General features: G+C 38.4%; 1 protein-coding gene across 4 annotated transcripts; it reads right to left on the bottom strand.

Moving 5' to 3' along the window:
• Positions 1-1515: 1515 nt before the first annotated feature.
• On the bottom strand, positions 1516-15867 carry DIP-eta (Dpr-interacting protein eta). Of its 4 annotated transcripts, XR_011417575.1 has the most exons (12): positions 15605-15867; positions 15043-15140; positions 13110-13255; positions 12994-13055; positions 10219-10377; positions 6687-6815; positions 6480-6617; positions 5116-5268; positions 4997-5050; positions 3975-4067; positions 2454-2905; positions 1516-2394 (listed from the first exon to the last, which is right to left on the bottom strand). XR_011417575.1 is itself a non-coding variant. In XM_044395039.2 (11 exons), the coding sequence occupies exons 1-11, from the start codon at positions 15723-15725 to the stop codon at positions 2715-2717; spliced, it is 1344 nt and encodes a 447-aa protein (XP_044250974.1). In that variant the 5' UTR covers positions 15726-15867; the 3' UTR covers positions 1516-2714. The 4 variants fall into 4 exon arrangements, 3 of the variants coding, with proteins under 3 accessions (XP_044250974.1, XP_044250975.1, XP_070067704.1); XM_044395039.2 differs by having other exon boundaries at positions 1516-2905; XM_044395040.2 differs by lacking the exon at positions 3975-4067 and having other exon boundaries at positions 1516-2905.
• Positions 15868-21373: the final 5506 nt, after the last annotated feature.

The raw sequence follows: 21373 nt of genomic DNA, 5'->3' as shown, positions 1-21373 counted from the left end.
TAGCGTATCTAAACTTGTGTAATTGCTTACTGTTAATTGAATTTCACAGAATGAAGGTGAGCAATTCGAGAATTAAATAAGGCACTAAGAAATTTTTAGTGTAAGAAGAACATCCAGCAGTAACGGATATTTTAAAGCAATCAGGACACTGAGAAAAAACCGTATAATGATTTCAGTAGTTATACCAACTATAATTTATAACAATTTTTTTAAATCGGAATACTCACTAAAAAGTTATGGACAAATAATGAATTTTTCGTTAGATGTCGCCACTTCAAGCGACTGTCCGCTTTGCTGCTTTCATATCTCCATCTCTTGTTTATAAAGTAGTTAGAAATCTGCTTTCTTTGTTTCTTTGGGCTATCGAAATGCGATTTCTTTCCATTCTTTTCTGAAAAAATCTCTCTCTCAAAAATTACAGTAACGAATTCATACACTGAAGAATTCCCCAATTTCAATATTCTACTCTTGAGAGAGTCTTTTCATAGTTTTTTTGGGACAGATATAAGAAAAGGTATTTTCGTATTTATACTTAATAAATAAAAGTCGGGAAAATAACAGTTATCAGGTGACTTGTATTTTAAAAGTGATAACTTCTACAGTCCTTAGTTTTACCTTTAAAACCAAGTAAAACTTTTTCAGGAACATGAACTTTTTGAATGTTTGTATCGATTTATATTAACACACATCTACCATTTGCAGGTACTTTAAACGATAAAAGCTGTTTGAAACTCGTTATAAGCGTTGCCTGTAATGCAAGAGAATTAAACTTTGATCACTTTTTTTAAGCAAGCTGGCAACATTCAACTGCACCACCCAGCATAATACCCCAGAAACATTTTGACATTATTAAAATCGAAAATATTTAGGTCATTTGGGCAATGGCTACGGTTAACGTTACCCAATCTCCGGTGAGGTAAATGCATATTTACAACACTTTAACCTTGAGATTTATATGGATTATATGCAAAAATGTCTGTCAGATATACCCATGGGTCATGGCACCCCGCCACTCGGGCAGGAAAAAACCATGCGAGAGAAAAATCCATGAAAATGCACTAAAAAAGGAGCAAACAAGCAACTCACGTAAGCCGAATGGTGCTGCGGTTGCACCTGTTTTGGCATGTCTGAAAATTCCTGGAAACAAATGTAATAAAAACTAGCCGTAATACACACGCACACACACCGGCAGGTCCTTGCACTCACACTCTCACCGACTGGAAAGGGCTTTTATTAGCCTGAGCTTTTTGAAGAGTTTTCCGAGTTGTATTTTCTAATTTCGGCTTTGCTTTGATGGTTTGGTTTTGCGTGTTAGCCAGCACTTAAAGATTTCTTAATGAAAGCCATTTTTTGCTTTATTTCAAATTTGTAGCCGCTTTTAATTTGGTTTTTTAGTACCCAGTTAGATGTATTTGAAATTATTGCTCTCCCTAAGACTCTTTGATAGTTTATTTAAAAATTAACCAAAATATAGTCTAAAGTCCCAAGCACTTAAAACACGTTTATTCCTAACAATTTAATGTTAAACTTTTATTTATTTTATAAATATTCCTGTCTGTTCGGCAATTTGCTTACACTGTCATGTACATGTGTCGCTTACAAATACTCATTAATATCGATATTTGATAGATGTATGTATGTTTGTGTACATAATAGCAATATAAACATAACTGATATATTTTGCTTTTTTAACAATTTAATTTTGTCTGGAAATATACATTTAGCTATATTAAATGGAGCCTTATCCGCACTTAGTCGTCAGATTAATTCTTGCATTAAATTTACTGCCTGTATAGTATTTTTATATTACCATTAAATAACTGAAATGTATTTCTGTTATCATTTTTTTTTGTTAAATATATTGATTTTTGTTAGAAGGAAAACCAAAATAAAATGTGTTCAATTTATTTTAATTTTAGAGTTAAAAATTGTTAAACATTTGGAATTTCAGGAGCAATGAAGCGACGTAGAACAACAAATTAAGCCTTGTTAACGGAGAAAGTCCTCGGGAAACACAGCCAGCTGCTGAGCTAATTAATTAATATATAATTTTGGTTTTTACATTAAAGCTGTTAAGCTTTTGGCGGATATTAATTTCTGTTTGCAGTTTTGCGATATAGCTATTGTATACCGAATAGGGTAGTTTTTACTTAAATACTGGTTTAAACTCCTGTGTAAGTATGATATATTTTCCTTAATTCTCTTTCGAAGACATTGGAAACGAAACAAACTGGAATTAAAAGTCACTTTAACTCTGGTTTATACAAACTCTATATAATACATAGCCCCTTTACCTGCTAGAGTTAAACAAAAACCTTGCCATAAGTCTATATACATGTGCCGTACTTGATTTGCAATCTGCGATATTTTACAAAGTTTGCACTGAAGCCTTAGCTGGAATCCAACTGCTGAATAATCGCGCGATTGGGAATTAGGAAGCCTAGTTGACTTACTGGCTACAGATGCGCGATGATCCGCGTTCCGCATCATGGCTGTGATATATGTAATTCCGCGTTGACAAACTTTAACTAAAAGCAGCCGCAACGAGCCATAAATCAGCGCCAAGCAGCGTTTGGCATTGACAAACTCAATCATCATTGCACTGCCCCTGCAACTGCCACAGACTGTAGCTCTTGCTCCAGCTCCAGCTTCAGATCCGGCAGCAAGTTCAGATTTAGCGCCGACTCCATGTCCATGTCAACTCGGCGTCTGTGTCAAACATGCGTCAGTGTTTGTGGCGGCAGTGTCATCTGAGTTTTCCGCATCACTCCCGTCGTCGCAAGTGCCAGTGCCATGGCCAAAGTCACTGGCAGGAGCAGCAGACCGCCGAGGTCCTGCCGCCGAGTCCCAGCTGCCGAGGATCCGTAAATGCTGTCAATACTCTCCGCACTCAGACTCAAATCGGCTGCGGGAAGAGGAGACGGAGACACTCGTATGTTAATGGGATGGCTGGGCAGCAGCGGAAATTGGATAAGGCTTTTGAGTGAACTGATTAGCTGGCCAGGTCGGTGGTTAGGGGTTAGTTGGGGTGGGAAAAACTTGCCCTGCGGTGGGTTTGTGTACGGAATCACAGGCACTTTCCAATTTTGCGAGCTCGGTGTTTAACAATTTGGAAATACTTTGCCCCTATTTTTGCTATATGGCGTATTAACAACAGTAAATGAACAGTAAATATTATCCACTAAAATCTGTTAACATGGTTATACCCCGTTACTCGTAAAAAAAGTAAAAGTGCAATTTGATAGATTTTATTAATACCTATCGAAATGTAGAAGAAATTTTTCAAATCGGACCATTTAATCAAAAGTTATGAGCACATAATGGAATTCAAGCAGTGCAAGCGTGCATATTTCCATCTCTGTCGCACTTTTCGTAGCTGAGTAAAGGGGTATCTGATAGTCGATTGTTCATAGGACAACCTTAATTTTAAATCATAATTGTATTTCAAATCATCTTTAAGCTATCATATTAACAGAGGGCCCAATTTATTTAGCTTCAAAATAAAGTACTTCTCCTGCCACTTATTTAATCAATAAAAAAAGCAAAGCACGGTGATTTCAACTTTCGGCCACCAACGACTGGGAAAGAATTTATTTGATTGTGGCCAAGTATTTACAAATCATTAAATTGCCATAAAGCCAAGCCGAGCGTGTTTATTGATATACAATTATTCGCCGAGACCCGGAATAAGGGAAACTTTTACCTGCTACCTGGCCCGAAAAAGTATGCTTGTTCACTCGGCCGCATCCTCTCATCATTCCCCACTTTCTGTGGGTCTTTCTGCTTTGCAAATTAGTGTGAAAATCCGTTAAACAGTGACGTGGGGAGTGGGTCCCCTTTTTTATGGCATTCGTCCCGTCTCAAGTGGCCTGTTAAGCTGGACCCAAACCGCAGGGCAAATGCTTGAAATATGGCCCATAACCCTAATCGGCACGCCGCACTCTCTCCTTTTTCCTTTCTGCTTTTTCTCTTACCTTTTCTTTTTCCCGGATTTTCCATATCCTCGCCACTGTGCTCCTGGGCTCTGGCCGGATGATGCGACTCCGAGCTTTTCGTTCGCTTCTTGCCTGTGCAACGAGAAATTATTGAATTGCGGTTAAGTTTATTAGGGCTTCGCACCACAGGCGCTGAGTATCTTTAAATTACTGCCGAAAAGGATTCGCATCTGCGATGCATATTCATAATAGACCTGTCGCTGTTTGCTGTTTGCTCTTCCCAGTTTCGAGTTTCCCACTCCCGAGTTTTAAGCTTTGACCTCAACCACAGCTTCCACTTCCACCGCCACTCGTCTGCCAGCATTCACCTGATCCGTGGCGTTGACGATTTGAAACGGATTTGCATGGCATATGAATTATTTATGCGTTTTTTTGCTCGCCTTCTACTTTTTCGCCCAGCTTTATATTTCCCATGATTCCTGCCCCGCCAGCCGAGCCAAGTTGAATGTTTCGAGCTCATCTTAAATTTATGCCAAGTGGCTATTAAATTTTTCTTTTCTCGCGCTCTGTCTCGTTCGTTCTACTTTTGGGAGTTGGGTAGCCCAATTTTCTTACCAGGTTCGAGATTCGAATGAAGGGTATTCGGCGTATCGAATTCTTTCCGAAGGGGTGCCCTCAGAAATCGGGAAGAATTCATACACCGAAAAATATTCCATATGAAATACCGTAATTTCTACTTTATTTCATATCAATAAAAATTATGATTATGATTATGATTAATGTTAAATTTATGATTTAAACGTATCAACTTTATATTAAATCATTTCAAAAAAGTTATAAAAATATGGTTCTAAAATACCAAATGTAGTATTTCTTGAACAAATATTGTAAAATAAGATAAACATAATCATTATTCATATCAAAATTATATGAATAACTAGATCTGATCTTTTGTCATTTCTTTTTCTGTTTAGTTTTGAACGTAAGAATTTCTGTGGCAGCCCTTGTATCTTATAGAAAAGTAAAACCCAAGTATTATTAAACTGCTCTGTATTACTCACCTTTGTGCCGGGCCTCAAAGTTCTCCACATAGTTGACGGCATTTGGGGGTATTCCTGTTGGTGACGAAACGCAAACTCAACTCGCAACCGAACTACAATGGGTTCTTAGAACTACTTACTATATAGCTTAATTGTGCCATCCGTGTCGCCGAGGGAATTCTTCGCCACGCAGCGATAAGCCCCGAATTCGGCCTGTGTAAGGGGATTTATGTGGAGCCGCATCGAATTGCGATAGCCGCCAATTTCCGTGACATTCGCGGAGTATTTTCCACCTGAAATGCGGGGGCGAGGGCGAGGGGTTTGATTTCTGAGTTAATATTTCATTAAAATAATAAACTAATTAATATTTAATTGAAATTTTGCGTTATTTAATAATTAAATGCATGTCACGCGCACATCGACCGTAAGTACGGGCGGGCAAAAGTTTCAACAATGTTGCTGACAGGCATAAATTTATGCACGAACTCATGTCACACCGGAGGCATGAGTGGGGCGAGTGGGGCTGATTCGGTTTTTCTGGTGTCAATTAAAATCTGCCAGAAACAAAATTGTAAATTAATTTAATTCCCAGTTATGACAACGGCTGCGGATCCAGCACATCCACATCTTCGAGCCATTGCATTGCCATCGTTGCCATCGCCATCGCCGCGTTCACCGACATTCGGGAAACCGCAGGACTGAGGTCCTGTCTGGCGAGTATCTGCTTCCTAGTGCTAGTGCCGCGTCTAAATCAGCTAATTAACAACTTTTTTGGTGTGTCTGCGTCTGTCGAGTTTGCACTCGGCGGTCATCAGTTTGTTAGCCGGTTAGCTGGTCGTGTGCTCCGCTGGGAAAGCTGCGAACTTTTCTTCCCAGGGATTGGTCGGCGGTCTGATTTGGCTTCGGGCTTAGTGCTAATGTGCTAATGTGCTCGTCACGGTTTATGACCTTTTAAATGTCCCCTAGCATTCTCTGAGTGTTGAGTAATAAAGCGATGGTACTCAATGCAAATAAGTAATTAGGCTTATGTAAAGAGATAATTTTAGCACTGAAATTAACTTTCTGTAAGGATCAGAAAGGAATATTTACGGTAAAAGTCAAACATCTGAGTCCGTTTTTAATTAAAACAAACCGTTCGTAGTTCGTAAAACAATTAAGAAAAATCATAAATTCTTAAGTCTTACATTGTATAAGAATATGGGCCTCCAAAATTGATTTGATTTGTAAACAAAAAATGAATTAATTGGTTACACTGACGAAAAAAAAATATATATTATTAAGGAATTGTTAGTGCTACCAGTAATTTAATCTTTTAACTTAAATCCCCTCTATTTTAATAGTGCCTACACTCAGCAAAATATTCCTTACAGTCCATTGACCTTAATTTTAGGATAAATCATGTACATTTTGACACGTACTTATATAAGGAAATTAAATGGTCTTGTGGTCGAGATTTTAATGGCTTACTTTTAGATTTTCTTTTGGTACAAGCTACACTTCTCACCTGGTGGTACAATCTCCCCGCGTTCCCTGGTCCAGTAATTAATCGACTTGGGATAAGCCTCAGACTCGCAATCCAAAGTTACTCCCTTTCCCTCCACAGCTCCAATCAGTTGGTTTTGTACAGTTATCATAGGTGGGACTTAAATTGGAAAGAAGGAAATGTTTGTAATTATATAATAATCTTATCTATATAGTGCTTAAAACTTACAGTGCACGACAAGCGTTATCCGTTTGCTCACCGAGGGTGGAACTCCGTTGGAAGCAATACAGAGGTAGGCGCCCATATGGTGACGTCTTACGTTAGGTATTACTAGATCAGTGCCTTCGATACTCACAACTGAAAGTATATTTTTCGAGATAAGTTTAAATATAATGGTATCAGGTAGTTTTTAGAAAAAGAAGGTGTATAAGCTTAAAGTTTTGTAAAAATGTGTTATATTAAAAAATGTATATTAAAAATACCCTCAATTATACCCTCAAAGAAAATATTTCGGGGTTTAAAATAAACTGATGAACTAATCAAATAAATCATGTTGTATTTTATACCATTTAGCGCACTTAAGCTTCCCTTCTTGTTATTGAGTAACTTCACAGTCTAATATATTTTAAAGCTATACGTTTTCGGCTAAAGCTTGATATCAAAAAGATTTGCGTTCTACTTCATATAGACAGTTATTTCCTCTTAAAAAGTTATTTGTTGGATAAACGGAAATACTCTGTTGTAATTACCTCCTAACAACAAAAGTATGAGCAAAACTTTGCCATTATTATAGTAGTAATAACATTTTTCTAAGCTGGGGACTAAATGTGTGCAGCTCTAGTGCTGCGCATTCAACAAAAGTTGACTGCAACATAACAAAATTATATGTAATGGATGCTGGATGCTGGTGACTTTTTATGTCACTGCTCGGCGTTTTCGTGCTCCGAACAAACATCCTGCTATCATAGTGGAACCGAGGTTTGCATTATATAAACGGAATTGAGCAACCCCACAGACGACGATACGGATGAGTGTGGTGCTGTTTGGGTGCGCCGGAACCGGAAGTTCTGGCTAGTTTGCGCTTGATATTGTTAGGTAAAGTTGTGGCACCTAATAATATGCTGATTTTTCGTTTATTGATTTGGCCTTTTGAGCCCGGGGTCCACTTTTAGTCCAACCCAGTCGCTTATTAGCCGAACTCCCCAGCCCGATGTTTTTTTCTGTTCGGTTGCGACGGTTCACAGTGCGGTCATTAAACGTAATAGGCACGAAATACGTGTAATTTTGTTTGGGCCCCGCCATGGCATAAAACTTTACTTCTGTTCAGCCGATTTCATTTTATTTCACAGCAGCGACGAACACGGAACGAAATAATCAAATTTCGAATGAAACAAACTTTGGTCAGAAAAACAAAAGGGGGGATCGAAAAAATAGAAAAAAGTTCAAACGGAATGGGAAATTCTCTTTGGTAAAAGAGATTTGATAGCACCAGTTTACAAAATTAAATCCCAATTTTGCACTAGAGATCAGAGATTTGGCTTGCCGGTTATGTAGGACTTCCTGATCAATGAAATGTCTAAAATGAAATTATCTAAAAATTGTAGTATTTTTTTAAAGTTTTACTATACTAATTTCGACCAGCAAGAAACCATTTTATTGGTAATAAAACGCCCCTGATATTTTTTTTCACATTATACAAATTCTGAAAATTTCTTTATAGTTTTAGTAAAAATAACAATATTTTTATTTAAGGCAAAATTAATAAGTTTATCATTATAATTTTATTGTATCTAACTCTGTTGACTTTACTTTTATATGGAAAAGAACAGTCTAAATAAAAGTCGCGCACATGAAATACAAACGAACATTTAAAGGCAGGCCGTATCCGATGGTAAAGCTTCATATTATACACTCTCCATCGCCGACAAACTTTATACATGGCACCCCCTGACTTCCAATCTTGTCTAGCCCACTGGCTGCAAAACACAAGCACACACGAATGAAGCCGGGGAAACGGAAAAGAGGCAGTGCAGTTGCCGGACAGGAAGCAGACTCGTTTGGCCGAGAAAGGGCTGAACTGGGTGGCAGCCATTTAAGCCCCGGCGAAAAGGTCATTTTGCCAGCTTTTTGTTCTCTTTATGCTGATTTTTTGCATCCTCTCATTTAGCCGTATGAGTTTTCTTTTTGGTTTTACATTTGCTGTTTTGGGGGTTTTAAGGGGATCTTTTCTGCAGCACCTTTGATTTGAGTTCACTTATTACTTTGCTTTCGGTGCTTTTTATGGCCTTTGTTAAATTTTTTGTTTTTTTTTACGTTACAGCCCACTATGCTTAGTGGATTGCTTTTTATTAATAACATAAGTAAATAAGTCAAAAATCGAGGTGAGAAATCAGGAAGTCAGAAATATCCAAAACTTTGTTTTTTTTTCAAATTTAAAATAAATTTAAAAATTATAATTGCCAATAAAAAAGCTTATAATCTCAAACAGAAAGTGATGCGAATAAAATTCAAATTGAAATTCACTTTTTAAAAACAAACAATTTTAAAATTATAATGGAACTTGTTATTGCGGCCGCCTAACTTTCCAAATTAAGAACTTCGAATTGGCCACTCCTCTCAACTGACGAACACTTCAAGGCCAATTAGTAAATCTGGTCTGCTCCAACCGCCAGTTGCCACCATGCCACCACCAACGATCGGTCCCTAACCATTTGCTAATTCTGTCAGTCAGACGTCATCATCATCAACAGCCAAACAGCCAAGCATTCTACAGCCTGCAGGTGCAGGTGCAGGTGCCATGGCCACGAACCACCCGCCACTCGATAGCCTTGGGCAGTACTCGGCCTAGGGCCAGCTTGCAGCTATAACTGCTGATGGCCAACTCGGTTGCCGCTGCCTTTTTGTGTAAAAGTACTCCAAAATGTTGGATGGCAAGCCTCATGCAGGCTATGTGGAGTCGGCAACAACAGCACAGGTACTTACAAATCAGAAGGGTGGGCGCAAACAGGGGGTGGCTTTACAGTACTGTGAGAAACTGGAAGAAGCTATCAGCAATACAACCCTGCAGAAAAAAAACATCTGGAAAGGTAAAGCTATTATAGCTGAAAGGTATTTTCAAAGAAACAAAATATTTGGATATAATTTTTTATGATTATTTAAAGAAATTCGTTTAGTAATTTGTAAAAATATTTTGTTTAACTGAACTTATGTCGAATATTTTAATACATAATTTTGAATGATTATTAAATTCGTTTGATAATTAATATACATATTTTCTTTGACCGAACTACATCACAATTTTTTCAATAAAAGGTACAATTAGACAATCGTTGTAAATAATGTCTGACTTAATTTGTTAAAGTTGGGAATTAAAAATAAATTGGCAAACAAATTGTTGACTGGCTTCTTCAATCAACAAATCAGTAACAAATATTTATGTGCTCGAAAATAAACAACAGGCCAGTCTGAGTTTCGAATGTGTCGATATGCGTATGCAATAATTTACCATGCGCATATCGATTTGACAGCGACTTGTTTTTTTTGTGTGAGTAGCTCTTTTCAATACAATATTATTATATGCAAGACATTTAGAGACATTTTGGAAAAACCCAACTGAAAATTTAAAAAATTGACAAAATGAAATGTAAATGTATATATTTTTGGAACAACATTTTGTAGATATAAAACTCGATATAGGCAGTGCATTTAAACTTTTTGCAGTGTGCAAACTCTTGATAGCAAAATGTGAGCCCCGACTTACCCTCTTCTCCGCTGGCCAGCTCGATGGGCACTCCACTTTCACGTCGCCATGTAATTGTCGGCTCTGGCGAACCGGTAGCAGCGCATTTGAGCGTCACGTTACTGCCCTCGCGAACGACCATGTCCGTGCTCGTAGGATAATCTAGGATATCCGGCGGTACTGCAGCCGGCAACAACAGTTGGCCATCGGTTTGCCATCGGGTTGCCATCGAGGTCGCCAGACGTTTGTCGTGGTTAGATAATATTTATAACGAACATTACGAAAATAATGCATTTCACATGTAAAGAGACAGAGGGAAAAAGAAGAGAGAACGGGCCTTTGAGAATGAACTGCAATCGTTTTAAATATTTTAAATTTGTAATTCTTCATTAAAATAATTAGCTCGCCCTTTGGGTGGGCAGAGGCAGTGATTCATTTGGTCCGCCACCATCAGCACCATGATATTCCCGCCTGCATTCAACCCTCGGGCGAACTGGGAAGTTCAGTCCTCGCATTTGCCTTTGTTTTAAGGACAAACTTTTCACATGTCCCGAAACACACAAATTATTACAACCGTCGCTGCGGTAAGGACAGCGGACAGAAGCGCGGACGGACAGCCACAGCGGAAAACCTATGAACCGTGAAAACGTAATAATACCAGGTCGAGGCGAGTGGTGGGACGACCAGGGGGCTGGTCCCTGGATTGTATGCATATAATATCCCGCAATTATGTGGTCGGTAAATGACCAAAAAATGTGCTGGTGTTGACAAACAGCTTGTTAAGCTCGGCAGCGAGTGAGTCAGTCCGTGTGGTGGCCGGTGACCACTGGATGGTCATTAAGTGGCCAAGGTTAGCCTGGGAGCGGGCGAATTGCAGCCCCAGAAACTTAACTGGACTGGTGGTGGGTCTCGGCTCTAAAGATCCATTCTGAACTGTCGGAAAACAAGGTGGGGCGGTGTAAGCAAAACCAATGATGATGGCCTGCTCAGTTGCATTGTTTTGGGGCTTTAATTGTTAACAACTCGCACTAGGGCTGACTACAAATAACGGAAATCTAAATTTTTTTGACATTTTAATATGAATATTTCATCTGCTTAAATGTCCCAAATGCCGGCCGCCATGAGGGTACAAGCCAATCCCCTCCTGTGTGCACATCCTGATGTGTGGAGAGAAGCAGACAGGAGGGGAGCCATTGGAAATCCAAAAAGGTGAGAGCTGTGCCGCTTCCGCCACGGTTTGTCGTCTACTATTTAACTGCACTCGGTCACGAAAATCATCAGCGACCACCGTCCACAATCCACCCTCCACTTGTTCGAAACTCGAACGTTTCCGTGGCCGATTTTCCGGCTCCTCTGGATTTCCCTCGCAACCATTTTGAGCGGGTTACAGTGGTAACGAGGCTGGCTAAACAGTATAAACCAATACCACATTGGACATTTAAAAATAATGTATATAAATTTATATTTTGTAAATTAAAAATGGACCAATTACGGGATTTAAGCATCTAATTTTTATGATGCTTTTTTTAGAAGTATACATGGTTTTATTTTGTAAGGATTGCAAGTTTATCTAGGCGAACTCAAGAAAAAATCCAATAATACAAAAAATTGCAAATGGGTTTGGCAACATAAAAAATATATTTACACTTTTCAGTTAATTTAGACCCACTGTGCCAGGGCCCGCTGATTATCCAGTGCAAATACACACAGTTGATTATACTTTTTCGTGTTTGCCGGTGAATGCCGCGCCGACTGCAATGGTGGCTAAAATATTTAGCGCTTTGATTTAGATTCGCCAGCGAGAGGTATTTAGGCAGTTGAGTTGAGTGCGGGTATGGGTGCGGGGTACAGGGGCGAAGGGGTTTGGAATGGGGGCAGACCCGACCGCAAATGGACAGCCCAAATGTGCCCGGTGAACACTTCATAGGCCGGGAGTATTTCTTACGATGCCTCTCGCTGCTGCGTTGCCGTTTTAATTCAAAATCAACAATTTCTGCGGTTCAGTGGACGGTTAAACATGTTTAAGCACTCGCAATGAAAGTCGCCCAGGGGTTCTGGCTCCTGGTCCTGTCGTATTAGCCAGTGGAATTTAATAAGCCACGGACTCCCATACTCGGGCAAGTGCTATTCTCTTTTTTGCGCACGGCAGAAACGTTTTGTTCAACTCATTTCTTCTCTTTGCATTTAATTATACCCTTGTAGAGGGTATTATAATTTCAGTCAGATGTTTGCAACGCAGTGAAGGAGACGTTTCCGACCAAATAAAGTATATATATTCTTGATCAGCACCAATAGCCGAGTCTATCTAGCCATGTCCGTCTGTCCGTCTGTCCGTTTCTATGCGAACTAGTCTCTCAGTTTTAAAGCTATCGCGATGAAACTTTCCCGAAAGTCTTCTTTCTATTGCAGGTAGTACATATGTCGGAGCGAGCCGGATCGGACCACTATATCTTAAGGCTCCCATAGGAATATTCAAGCATATATAAGAAAATTCATTGTTACTTGTAGGAAGTAGGCGTTTTAATTCTTGACTACTTAAAAACAAAATTCAAAAATAGAAACGCTGAATCTGGAATCCCTGGAACTGCACCGAGTGAGTATTACTTTATCTGCAAGGGTATATAAGCTTCGGCTGGCCGAAGGTAGCTTCCTTTCTTGTTTTTTAATATTTCTGTTTCGCGGAACGGTAGTTCGAACAATGGGAGAGCCAGTCCCGGCAACGAGGCGTATGATTGTTTGACAGCCGAAACGTAATGAGCAAAAAATAAACCCCTGGCAATTCCCCCATCCACTTACCCACAACATCAAGGTAACCCATTTGGCTTTTCATCGGATCCGTGTTGATTTGGCACATGTACCTGAAATATTACCAATTATTATGACGAATCGGGGTATTCACTTAGTGTACGTACCAGCCTTTGTCCGACTCTTTAATGTCCTTAATGCGCATTGTCCAGGTTTTGTGCTCAGAGTTGGCGATGCCAATGCGTTGGTTTTTTGTTATAACATGATTTTGTATCGTCAGAATGGTTTGTGTGTCGACCCGAAGCCACGCAACCTGTTAAGCGAAGATTAGGTAATAATTAGAGGATGGAGAGCTCGTACAATGTAACAAACAATTCTCAACGACATTTGAGAATTTCCTCTAGAAAGTCAAACATTAACTTCGATCATCGACTAAATTATGCAATTCAAACACATTTTGATAAACTTTAATAACAGAACCCTATCGTATTTTATTTATTTTATTTTATACCATAGAAATGTGACAGATTTGTGTACTCAATGCCTTATTGACTATTTAATAAATATTTACAGCGACATTATTGGATAGTATTCTATGAAAACGCATTAAAAAGTTGCAAAGTTCGTTGAAATTTACCGTTTAAGGTTTACCATTAAATTAATGTTAGGTGTAATTTTCTATAGGTAAAGTTATTTTAGGTTTAGTCTTGAATCCATGGATTGTATGTAATCAGAACTATTTTTACCTAAGCTTTTCTATTGCACACTATCTGCAAGTTTGTTTAAGAGTAATTTAAATATGACTAATAAAATCCCAGACTCGTATCACATTCCGGTGATTTAGTTATCTAGCACCAAGTTGCGATTGCAGTTCGTCAACATGAATCACATTCCCAAATTGAACATAACTAGCATGCAACGCTGTTCAATTATACACTAAAAATCTATTCCCAGAACTATTCAAGAAATTTTAGCCCACACGCACACACTGGCACACAGTCCCGACGAGGAGCCCGTAATTGTACAATTACCCAGGTAAATTATTATGCGATAAAGCACGCAGCTTGTAAGCTAAAAAGCAGAAATATTTTGAATACGGGGGTGGAAGGAGTCCAACCCTTTGCTTCGACCTTTGCATGTGAAAATGAGGCATCGTAGCTCAGCTGCCGGGGGACTTTTGCCCATTCCTTTCCATACGGCCGACATGTCAACACGTGAAGCTATTTGACTTATTTGTGAAACCGCATATTTAAGTATGCACATAAATAAATTAAATACCGGCTAATATCCAGCCGGTCCAATCGAAGGCTAATGAATTATTTTGGTTTAAATTGAATTTGGGTTTGTTTTGGGTCCCAGCAGGCTGTCAGCATAAAGTAAGTAATTACACCCAAGTGCCTGCTCAATTATCTTTGAGCGGAACATTGCTTAATTGTGCACGGCACTGACTGAGGGGTGGCGTCCCCTTTCCGAACTACACAGGACCTGCCAACCCCTGCGAAGGGAGAGGACAAAGCTTTTCACTTCAATGGAGATCCACTCGTACATTTGCTGTTACCTGCCGGGGAGTTGGGAGCTGGATACACGGATACGGATACACTTGCTCCCCCAACGAGACAAACGAATGCAAATGCAAACACAAACACAAATAAAAACACAGACACTGAGGGGGAGGACGAGGACGAGGACGCCACTCCGGTCCGGACTCGCTTAACACGTCCTCATTCATATTTCAATTACTTTTTATGTGATTTTCGCTTTTGTCATCCAGTAAGCCCGGCATATCCCTATTTATGTTTTTATTTTCACTTTCATTCCGACTGCCATTCAACTCTTGTTGCCCGCTTTTGGGTGTCGAGATTTGGTCTTTGAGATTACACGGCTGTGTCCGGGGATGGTGAAATGTTAATGAATATTAATGCGGCCGGTTTCGGTTTTGTGGCTGCTTATTGAGTGTGTAATTGAGCCCACGGCTCGAAGCGATGTGGATGTTGATGTGGAAGTGGATGTGGGATGCGGATGTGTATAACGGAACCACTGCCGAGCTGATTTGCTAATTTAAGTTCAGTTATCAACGGATTGGCTGCCCCCTCTACTCACCTTGTAAGGACCCAGGTCCTGAACGACGCACGTTAGGAAGGCATCACGTCCCACGGGCGCTGTCATATTCACAATTGGAGAACTAAATTTGGGATCAACTGTAATAAAGTCAAGGGATATTCGTTTTGAGAGGGTGGTTATGCTTGATTGGCAAATAATTGGAATATAATGCAAATTGGGATGGCTTAAATAATCATTCCTAATCCCACAATTAGGTATACCCATGGGATGTTAAATATAAATATTTTCGGGAAATCGAAAAATGTCGGTCAGCGCTTAATAATGGCTTATTATAAATAGAGTAAATTATCATTTTTTCGAAAGTTTACTAGAAGCAAAAATAGGGTAAATTAAAATTTAAATTTACCCCTTCAAAAAAATATTAAAAGAATACCAAACCCGTCCGCCCAAAATTCTTAAGAAAAATCTTTATTGTTCCTAATTTGTGGCGAATTTAAAAATTATTCTTCTATCAAACAGAAGAAGTTGCTGCTATGGGTTATTTTAAGATGTTTTCCCTTCAACAATCGCCCTCTATATAAGCTCCAATAAATTGACTTACCGATTACTTCAGCTGGCACCTCCACTCTCTGAGGATTGCATTGCTGACTCATCAGGATTAAGAGCAGTATTACATTTATTGCACAGGTTTGGGCACGGTATTGGGGGGATTTTGTTTGCATTTTGGATATGTGTTCTTCACTTTCTTTGATTGAGTTGGTTAGTGACCGGAAACCATTGGGTTGTCTTAGCGGATAATCACTTGTAAAGCTTTTTGTAAGAAATCATGTTAAACATTTCTAGACTTCTCTTATTCGTTTGATTTTTTGTTAAGCAAGGCAGTTACTCTATAAACTGTGTTCTTTTAGACAAAAAATTTATTTGGTTAGTTGGATTATTTATGAATTTATATATATTTTAATTTTCAATCCTGATCTGTTGCTTGAACTGATGAAAAAACTACATCTGCTTAAATGGGGTGTAAAAAGACAAACAAGGACACCGAAATTCAGCCATTCCACTTTCATAAAATCCCCAGCACCTGTAACCTCTTCAAATTATGGTTGAGGGTTGAGTGGGCAATATCCGCGCGCCTCGTAATTGGCAGTCATTAGCGCCCCTCTAATGGCATCAACTTCTGGCTATTGCTGTTGCTATTTATGCGTGTAAACAGGCAACAGGGCAAAGTTCAACAAAAAGTACTTGAAAACAGAATCAAAACTACGAAACAATGGCAAACAATAATCGCGATGCCGGTCGAAAATACGCCAAATTAAAAAGTTTCAAGTTTAAAGCAGAGCCGGAGGGCCAACGGCCTTCCTCTCCGTACTCCGGAATCCGGACGTATCCTGAATCGTACCGAATCGAGGCGGGCTCAACATATATTTCTTTCTCCGGCTGTAGACCCTCGCTCTTGGCTTATTTTGCGTGTTCTGGCTGTGTAAATTCTGCAGGCGAACAGCTGCCAGAAATTAACTACCAACCTGCAACTATCTTCTGGAAAAGGTGTTGCATGCTCTGCCTCTCTGCTCATTTCATTTTAGCCCGCTTCGTTTTGTTTCACGGCTTTTAAACGTGGCCGGAGGGCAAAACTGTTTACGGAACGGAAATGAAATGTTTCGTTGCCAGCCGCATCGCTGTGAACTCGTAAATAAAGCATCAAATCGTGCATCCTAACGTACCACTGATGGGTCTGAAATAGTTGTGCTTAATGCCGGAGCTAAGTTAAGGGCACCTCTTGAGTGACATGGGCGACAAAACTTGTGCGGGCCAAGGCTCGCCAATGCAGTTGTAATCAGACTTTTGCGAAAAGGGTTTATTGGGTCATGAATGGCTAAGTTTTGGTGCTCTACCCACTAAGTCATTCGTTTTTATTTTTTGGATATTTTATTTTTTTAGATAAATGATCTTCCACACGATTCGATCCCAAACATAAGTTATTGTATTTCTAGCAAATTCAGTCTGCGTATGTGAACCAACTTCGTTCCTCTACAACATAAACAAAAACGACTGTTGATTTTGTTAAACAAAATATATTTAAGTTCGAACTTAAAATAACTATTGCATACACGAATAATTATAAATAAAAAAAGTGTTAAATGACACCAGTATACAAAATAAAATCGACTACTTCTTCATCAAAGACAACCTTAATTTTCCGGAAATATACATCTTCCTTATTATGAAATGGGTACTTAAAATGTGTTCTATGGTGTTAATTTTTATACCCGTTACTCGTAGAGTAATAGGGTATTTTAGATTCGTGCAAAAGTATGTACCAGGTAGAAGGAAGCGTTTCCGACCCTATAAACTATATATATTCTTGATCAGGATCACTAGCCGAGTCGATCTAGCCATGTCCGTCTGTCTGTCCGTCTGTCTGTCTGTATGAACGCTGAGATCTCGGAAACTATAAAAGCTAGAAGATTGACATTTTGCATGCATATTCTAGGAGTTCCTACGCAGCGCAAGTTTGTTTCAAAAGGATGCCACGCCCCCTCTAACGTCCACAATCGCCTATATACGATTTTAAAAATTTCAATATTTCGGAAAACTAAAAATGCAGTTTTATGGTGTTTATCAATACCTATCGAAATGTAGAAGACATTTTTTAAATCGGACTATTCGTTAAAAAGTTACGGCGGATCAAAGATTTTATCTCCATCTCCTTCGCACTCTCTTTAGCTGAGTAACGGGTATCTGATAGTCGGGGCACCCGACTATAGCGTTCTCTCTTGTTTTTATGTAAAAAAAGTTATTGGCCTTTTTTTTATTTTTTATTTTGAGCTGATAACCCGATTTCGGATATCAAAGACTCATTTTACTGGTAAGTTGAGCTTTTTCTTTTTTCAACTCTTTAAGTTGAGTTCGTCATTAGTTTAGAAGCGACACCTCGTCAAAGCTTAAAAAGTTAGAAAATATGCAAAACGCTTGCACAAATTTGTCCTTTGAAAATACAGGCCTAAAAACAGAAATTCGTTTTAAAACTTTGGGTAAAATTGTACATTAACAATATCACTTGTTTTTTCCTATCAATTTTTTTAATTAGTTTTATTTTTTAATCGAAGAAAGACCCAGAGATTATGGGGCAGACACCTTAACCACTCTAAGCCCAGAAAAAAAAGTTGACCAACAATTTAAAATTGTATTCTTATCCAAAAAAAACACATCTTAACGAGGTAAAAAACTAGTGACGATCGCACCTTCAACATACAAAAGTTCTGATATCAACATTTGTGACGAAAAATTATCACAGTCGTCATTAAACACACTTTCCAACATTTTATCATTTTTATCATGTTGCGCCTTTGCACACTCTCCTTGTGCGCTTAGTCACTACATGGACTGCCGTCCATAGTGATAACAACAAAATACATACAACAAAAATGTTGTATTACGATTTTACGATTCCAAGATCAAAAAAACAAAATACAATACAAAAAAATATTGGCAATTATCTTTAAAAATTGATCCTATAAAATAGCAAATCTCTTTTACCCTAATGCCTAGTACTCATTTCAATCAAAAAGGCAACGAAACGAAAATTTCTATACAAAAATGACAGGCGGAAAATTTCGTGATCAAAATTTTGTATGGAGATTTTCATTTCGTAGGCTTTTCGATTGAAGTGAGTACTAGGCCTAACAAAGGAAAGCATAAAAAAATACGTTTTGTACACATTCATGTCAATAGCTTTTACTCTGCGCAAAATATGTTTACAAACAGATAAATTTTTACGATCTTTCCTGCAGAATTGCAACGCAACTGTTACTATTTATAAGAAAAAATAAAAAGAAGGCATGTGTAAGATTTCTTATTATTTTAGCACTGACAATGTTAATACAATCGCGGTCTAAGAATAGACAAAATAAATATTTAATTAAAATTAAAGCCTAAATATGCCATCACAATGACAATGAATTGTTTAGAACAAATTTCTCTGTGTCGGTTATTACACTGGACAACAAAACTGACTTTAAAACAAGAGAGAACGCTATAGTCGGGTTCGTGTCCCGACTATCTAATACCCGTCACTCACTAGTCGGGTTGGTGTCCCGACTAATAATCGTAACTCAGCTAAAGGGAGTGCGAGGGAGATAGATATAGAAATTTGGATTGCGTATAACTTTTTAATGAATGGTCCGATTTGAAAAATGTCTTCTACATTTCGATAGGTATAAATATGCACAACAAAATTGCATTTATACTTCTCGGAAATCTTAAAAGGTGTGGGCGCCAGACACATTTTAAAATCGTTAGTGGGCGATTGTGGGCGTTAGAGGGGGCGTGGCACTCGGCTAAAATAAACTTGCGCTGCGTAGGAAGCCCAAGAATATGTGTGGGAAATCTCAACCTTCTAGCTTTTGTAGTTTCCGAGATCTCAGCGTTCATACAGACAGACAGACGGACAGACGGACAGACGGACATGGCTAGATCGACTCGGCTAGTGATCCTGATCAAGAATATATATAGTTTATAGGGTCGGAAACGCTTCCTTCTACCTGTTACATACTTTTGCACGAATCTAATATACCCTTTTACTCTACGAGTAACGGGTATAAAAATGATGGTCTTTGTAAAATTGCAGCTGGAACAAAGGAACCACATTTAGTGTTTTGACTTAAGATATCTTCGAGAGTCGATACCCAAATACCCTTTAATATTTTACGTGTATTAGGAGCCGTATTTCCAGCTTTTTAAGATAATAACCACCATACTTAGGATCGTAAAGTAAATATGTAGATATGTTTATATACGTATATACATATTAAAAAAAACAACGTTGAGCATTGTTATTATTGATCCAATATTGATCCTGAACTTTTTATACAAACTATTTTTATAAAAGAACTTAAAAAAGTTCTGACCCAAAAGTAGAAGGGTGTCCGACTCAGATATCAATATTTTCCAAAGTCCGCCCCTATGATTGGAAAACCTTGATTAACTTTCCAGCTGCCTCGGCCATGAAGGTCTACATGCAAACGATTTTCCGTTTGGAAAAAATAAAAGCCTACTTTCTGGCGCCCGCAAACTGACAGGAACCATTTTAAACTGACATTTCATTAAAATTCCTTTTCCCCTCCCTTTGAGTTCATATTGATTTTTTCATAATTTAGCGGAATTGAAAGCAAAGTTGCCGGCATGTGTGGTATGTGTCCTTTGTCATACATACACATACATTTAAATCCGCATTGCATGCCCAGAAAAGTAGACTACAAAAGACAACAGGAAAGCGACAGCACTGCAAATGGTTAAGGGGGGCAAGAACTCGGAACGCGGTAGGCACAGGCACTAAAAATGTCTAGCAAATGGGCATGGCAATATTATTAATAATTTAGAGCATGCGGGCCATGTCAGGAGTCGGAGTCAGGGACAGGGACAGGTGATGGCTGTGCCTTCAGACCCATAGCCTGACCACAATCCGAAGCCATATCGAGGCGAGTGTGTCGAAAGTCCCTCTTTGCATAGTTAGATTTAGCGTTTGTTTTTTGAACATTTGGCTTGTGTGTGTTCTGATGACGATCGAGATCATTGCAAATTATTAACGGTCTTATACTCTTCTGAGAAATATTCATTCAGATTAAATATTTAAAAAAAAATGATAATTTTTGAAACACACAAAATAACGGAAAAATTGGCAACCGATGTACGATAATAGTGTGCACAATCACGCAAGGATACACAAACATTACACTCAATTTTTCAGAAAAGGTTGGGTAACTGGATTTTTTTCCCGAAATCGTCATCGTTTTCTCCATTTTCTCCATTGTAAGGAATGAACCCTTGAATGTACCTACAAGTTATTCTTTACGATTAATAAGACTATACAAACCCCTACTTTATACATTCTAGTAAATCGCAATTATGTAAATATCGGCTTTCAAATAAAGATTATTATTCGTTATTTTGTTATTTTTGTAATAATTCCTAGTTTAAATTTATACATTATTGGCTGGAAAATAAAAGTAGTAAATAAATTGTTTGACAAATAAGCCAAAAACAAGACCAACATACAGGGGTGGTCAAAAGTATTTTCACAAATGTAAATGTTAACTGTACTTATATTTTGAACTAATAATATAAACTTTTGGCACCTATAGAAAGAGCACTTCAATTCCGTTTAAATGACACAAAAATGTTCTTAACCCATTAAGACCCCTTTGAAAAGTGAGCAAATTTTGCGAAAGTCAAATTTTCAACTTTTTTCCTGGGGCTTAAAACAAAAATGTTTTGATGCAAAGTTGTTCCCCAATCAAAATTATTAATAACTGCAAAAAAAAAATTTCAAAATATTTTTCCTTGTATTTTTTATGATTTTTTGAATGGAGAC

The sequence above is a fragment of the Drosophila takahashii genome, chromosome 2L, assembly GCF_030179915.1.
Source record: "Drosophila takahashii strain IR98-3 E-12201 chromosome 2L, DtakHiC1v2, whole genome shotgun sequence".
Lineage (NCBI taxonomy): Eukaryota > Metazoa > Arthropoda > Insecta > Diptera > Drosophilidae > Drosophila > Drosophila takahashii.
Note: the sequence above shows the minus strand (reverse complement) of the source record. Positions and strands in the feature narration are given on the sequence as shown.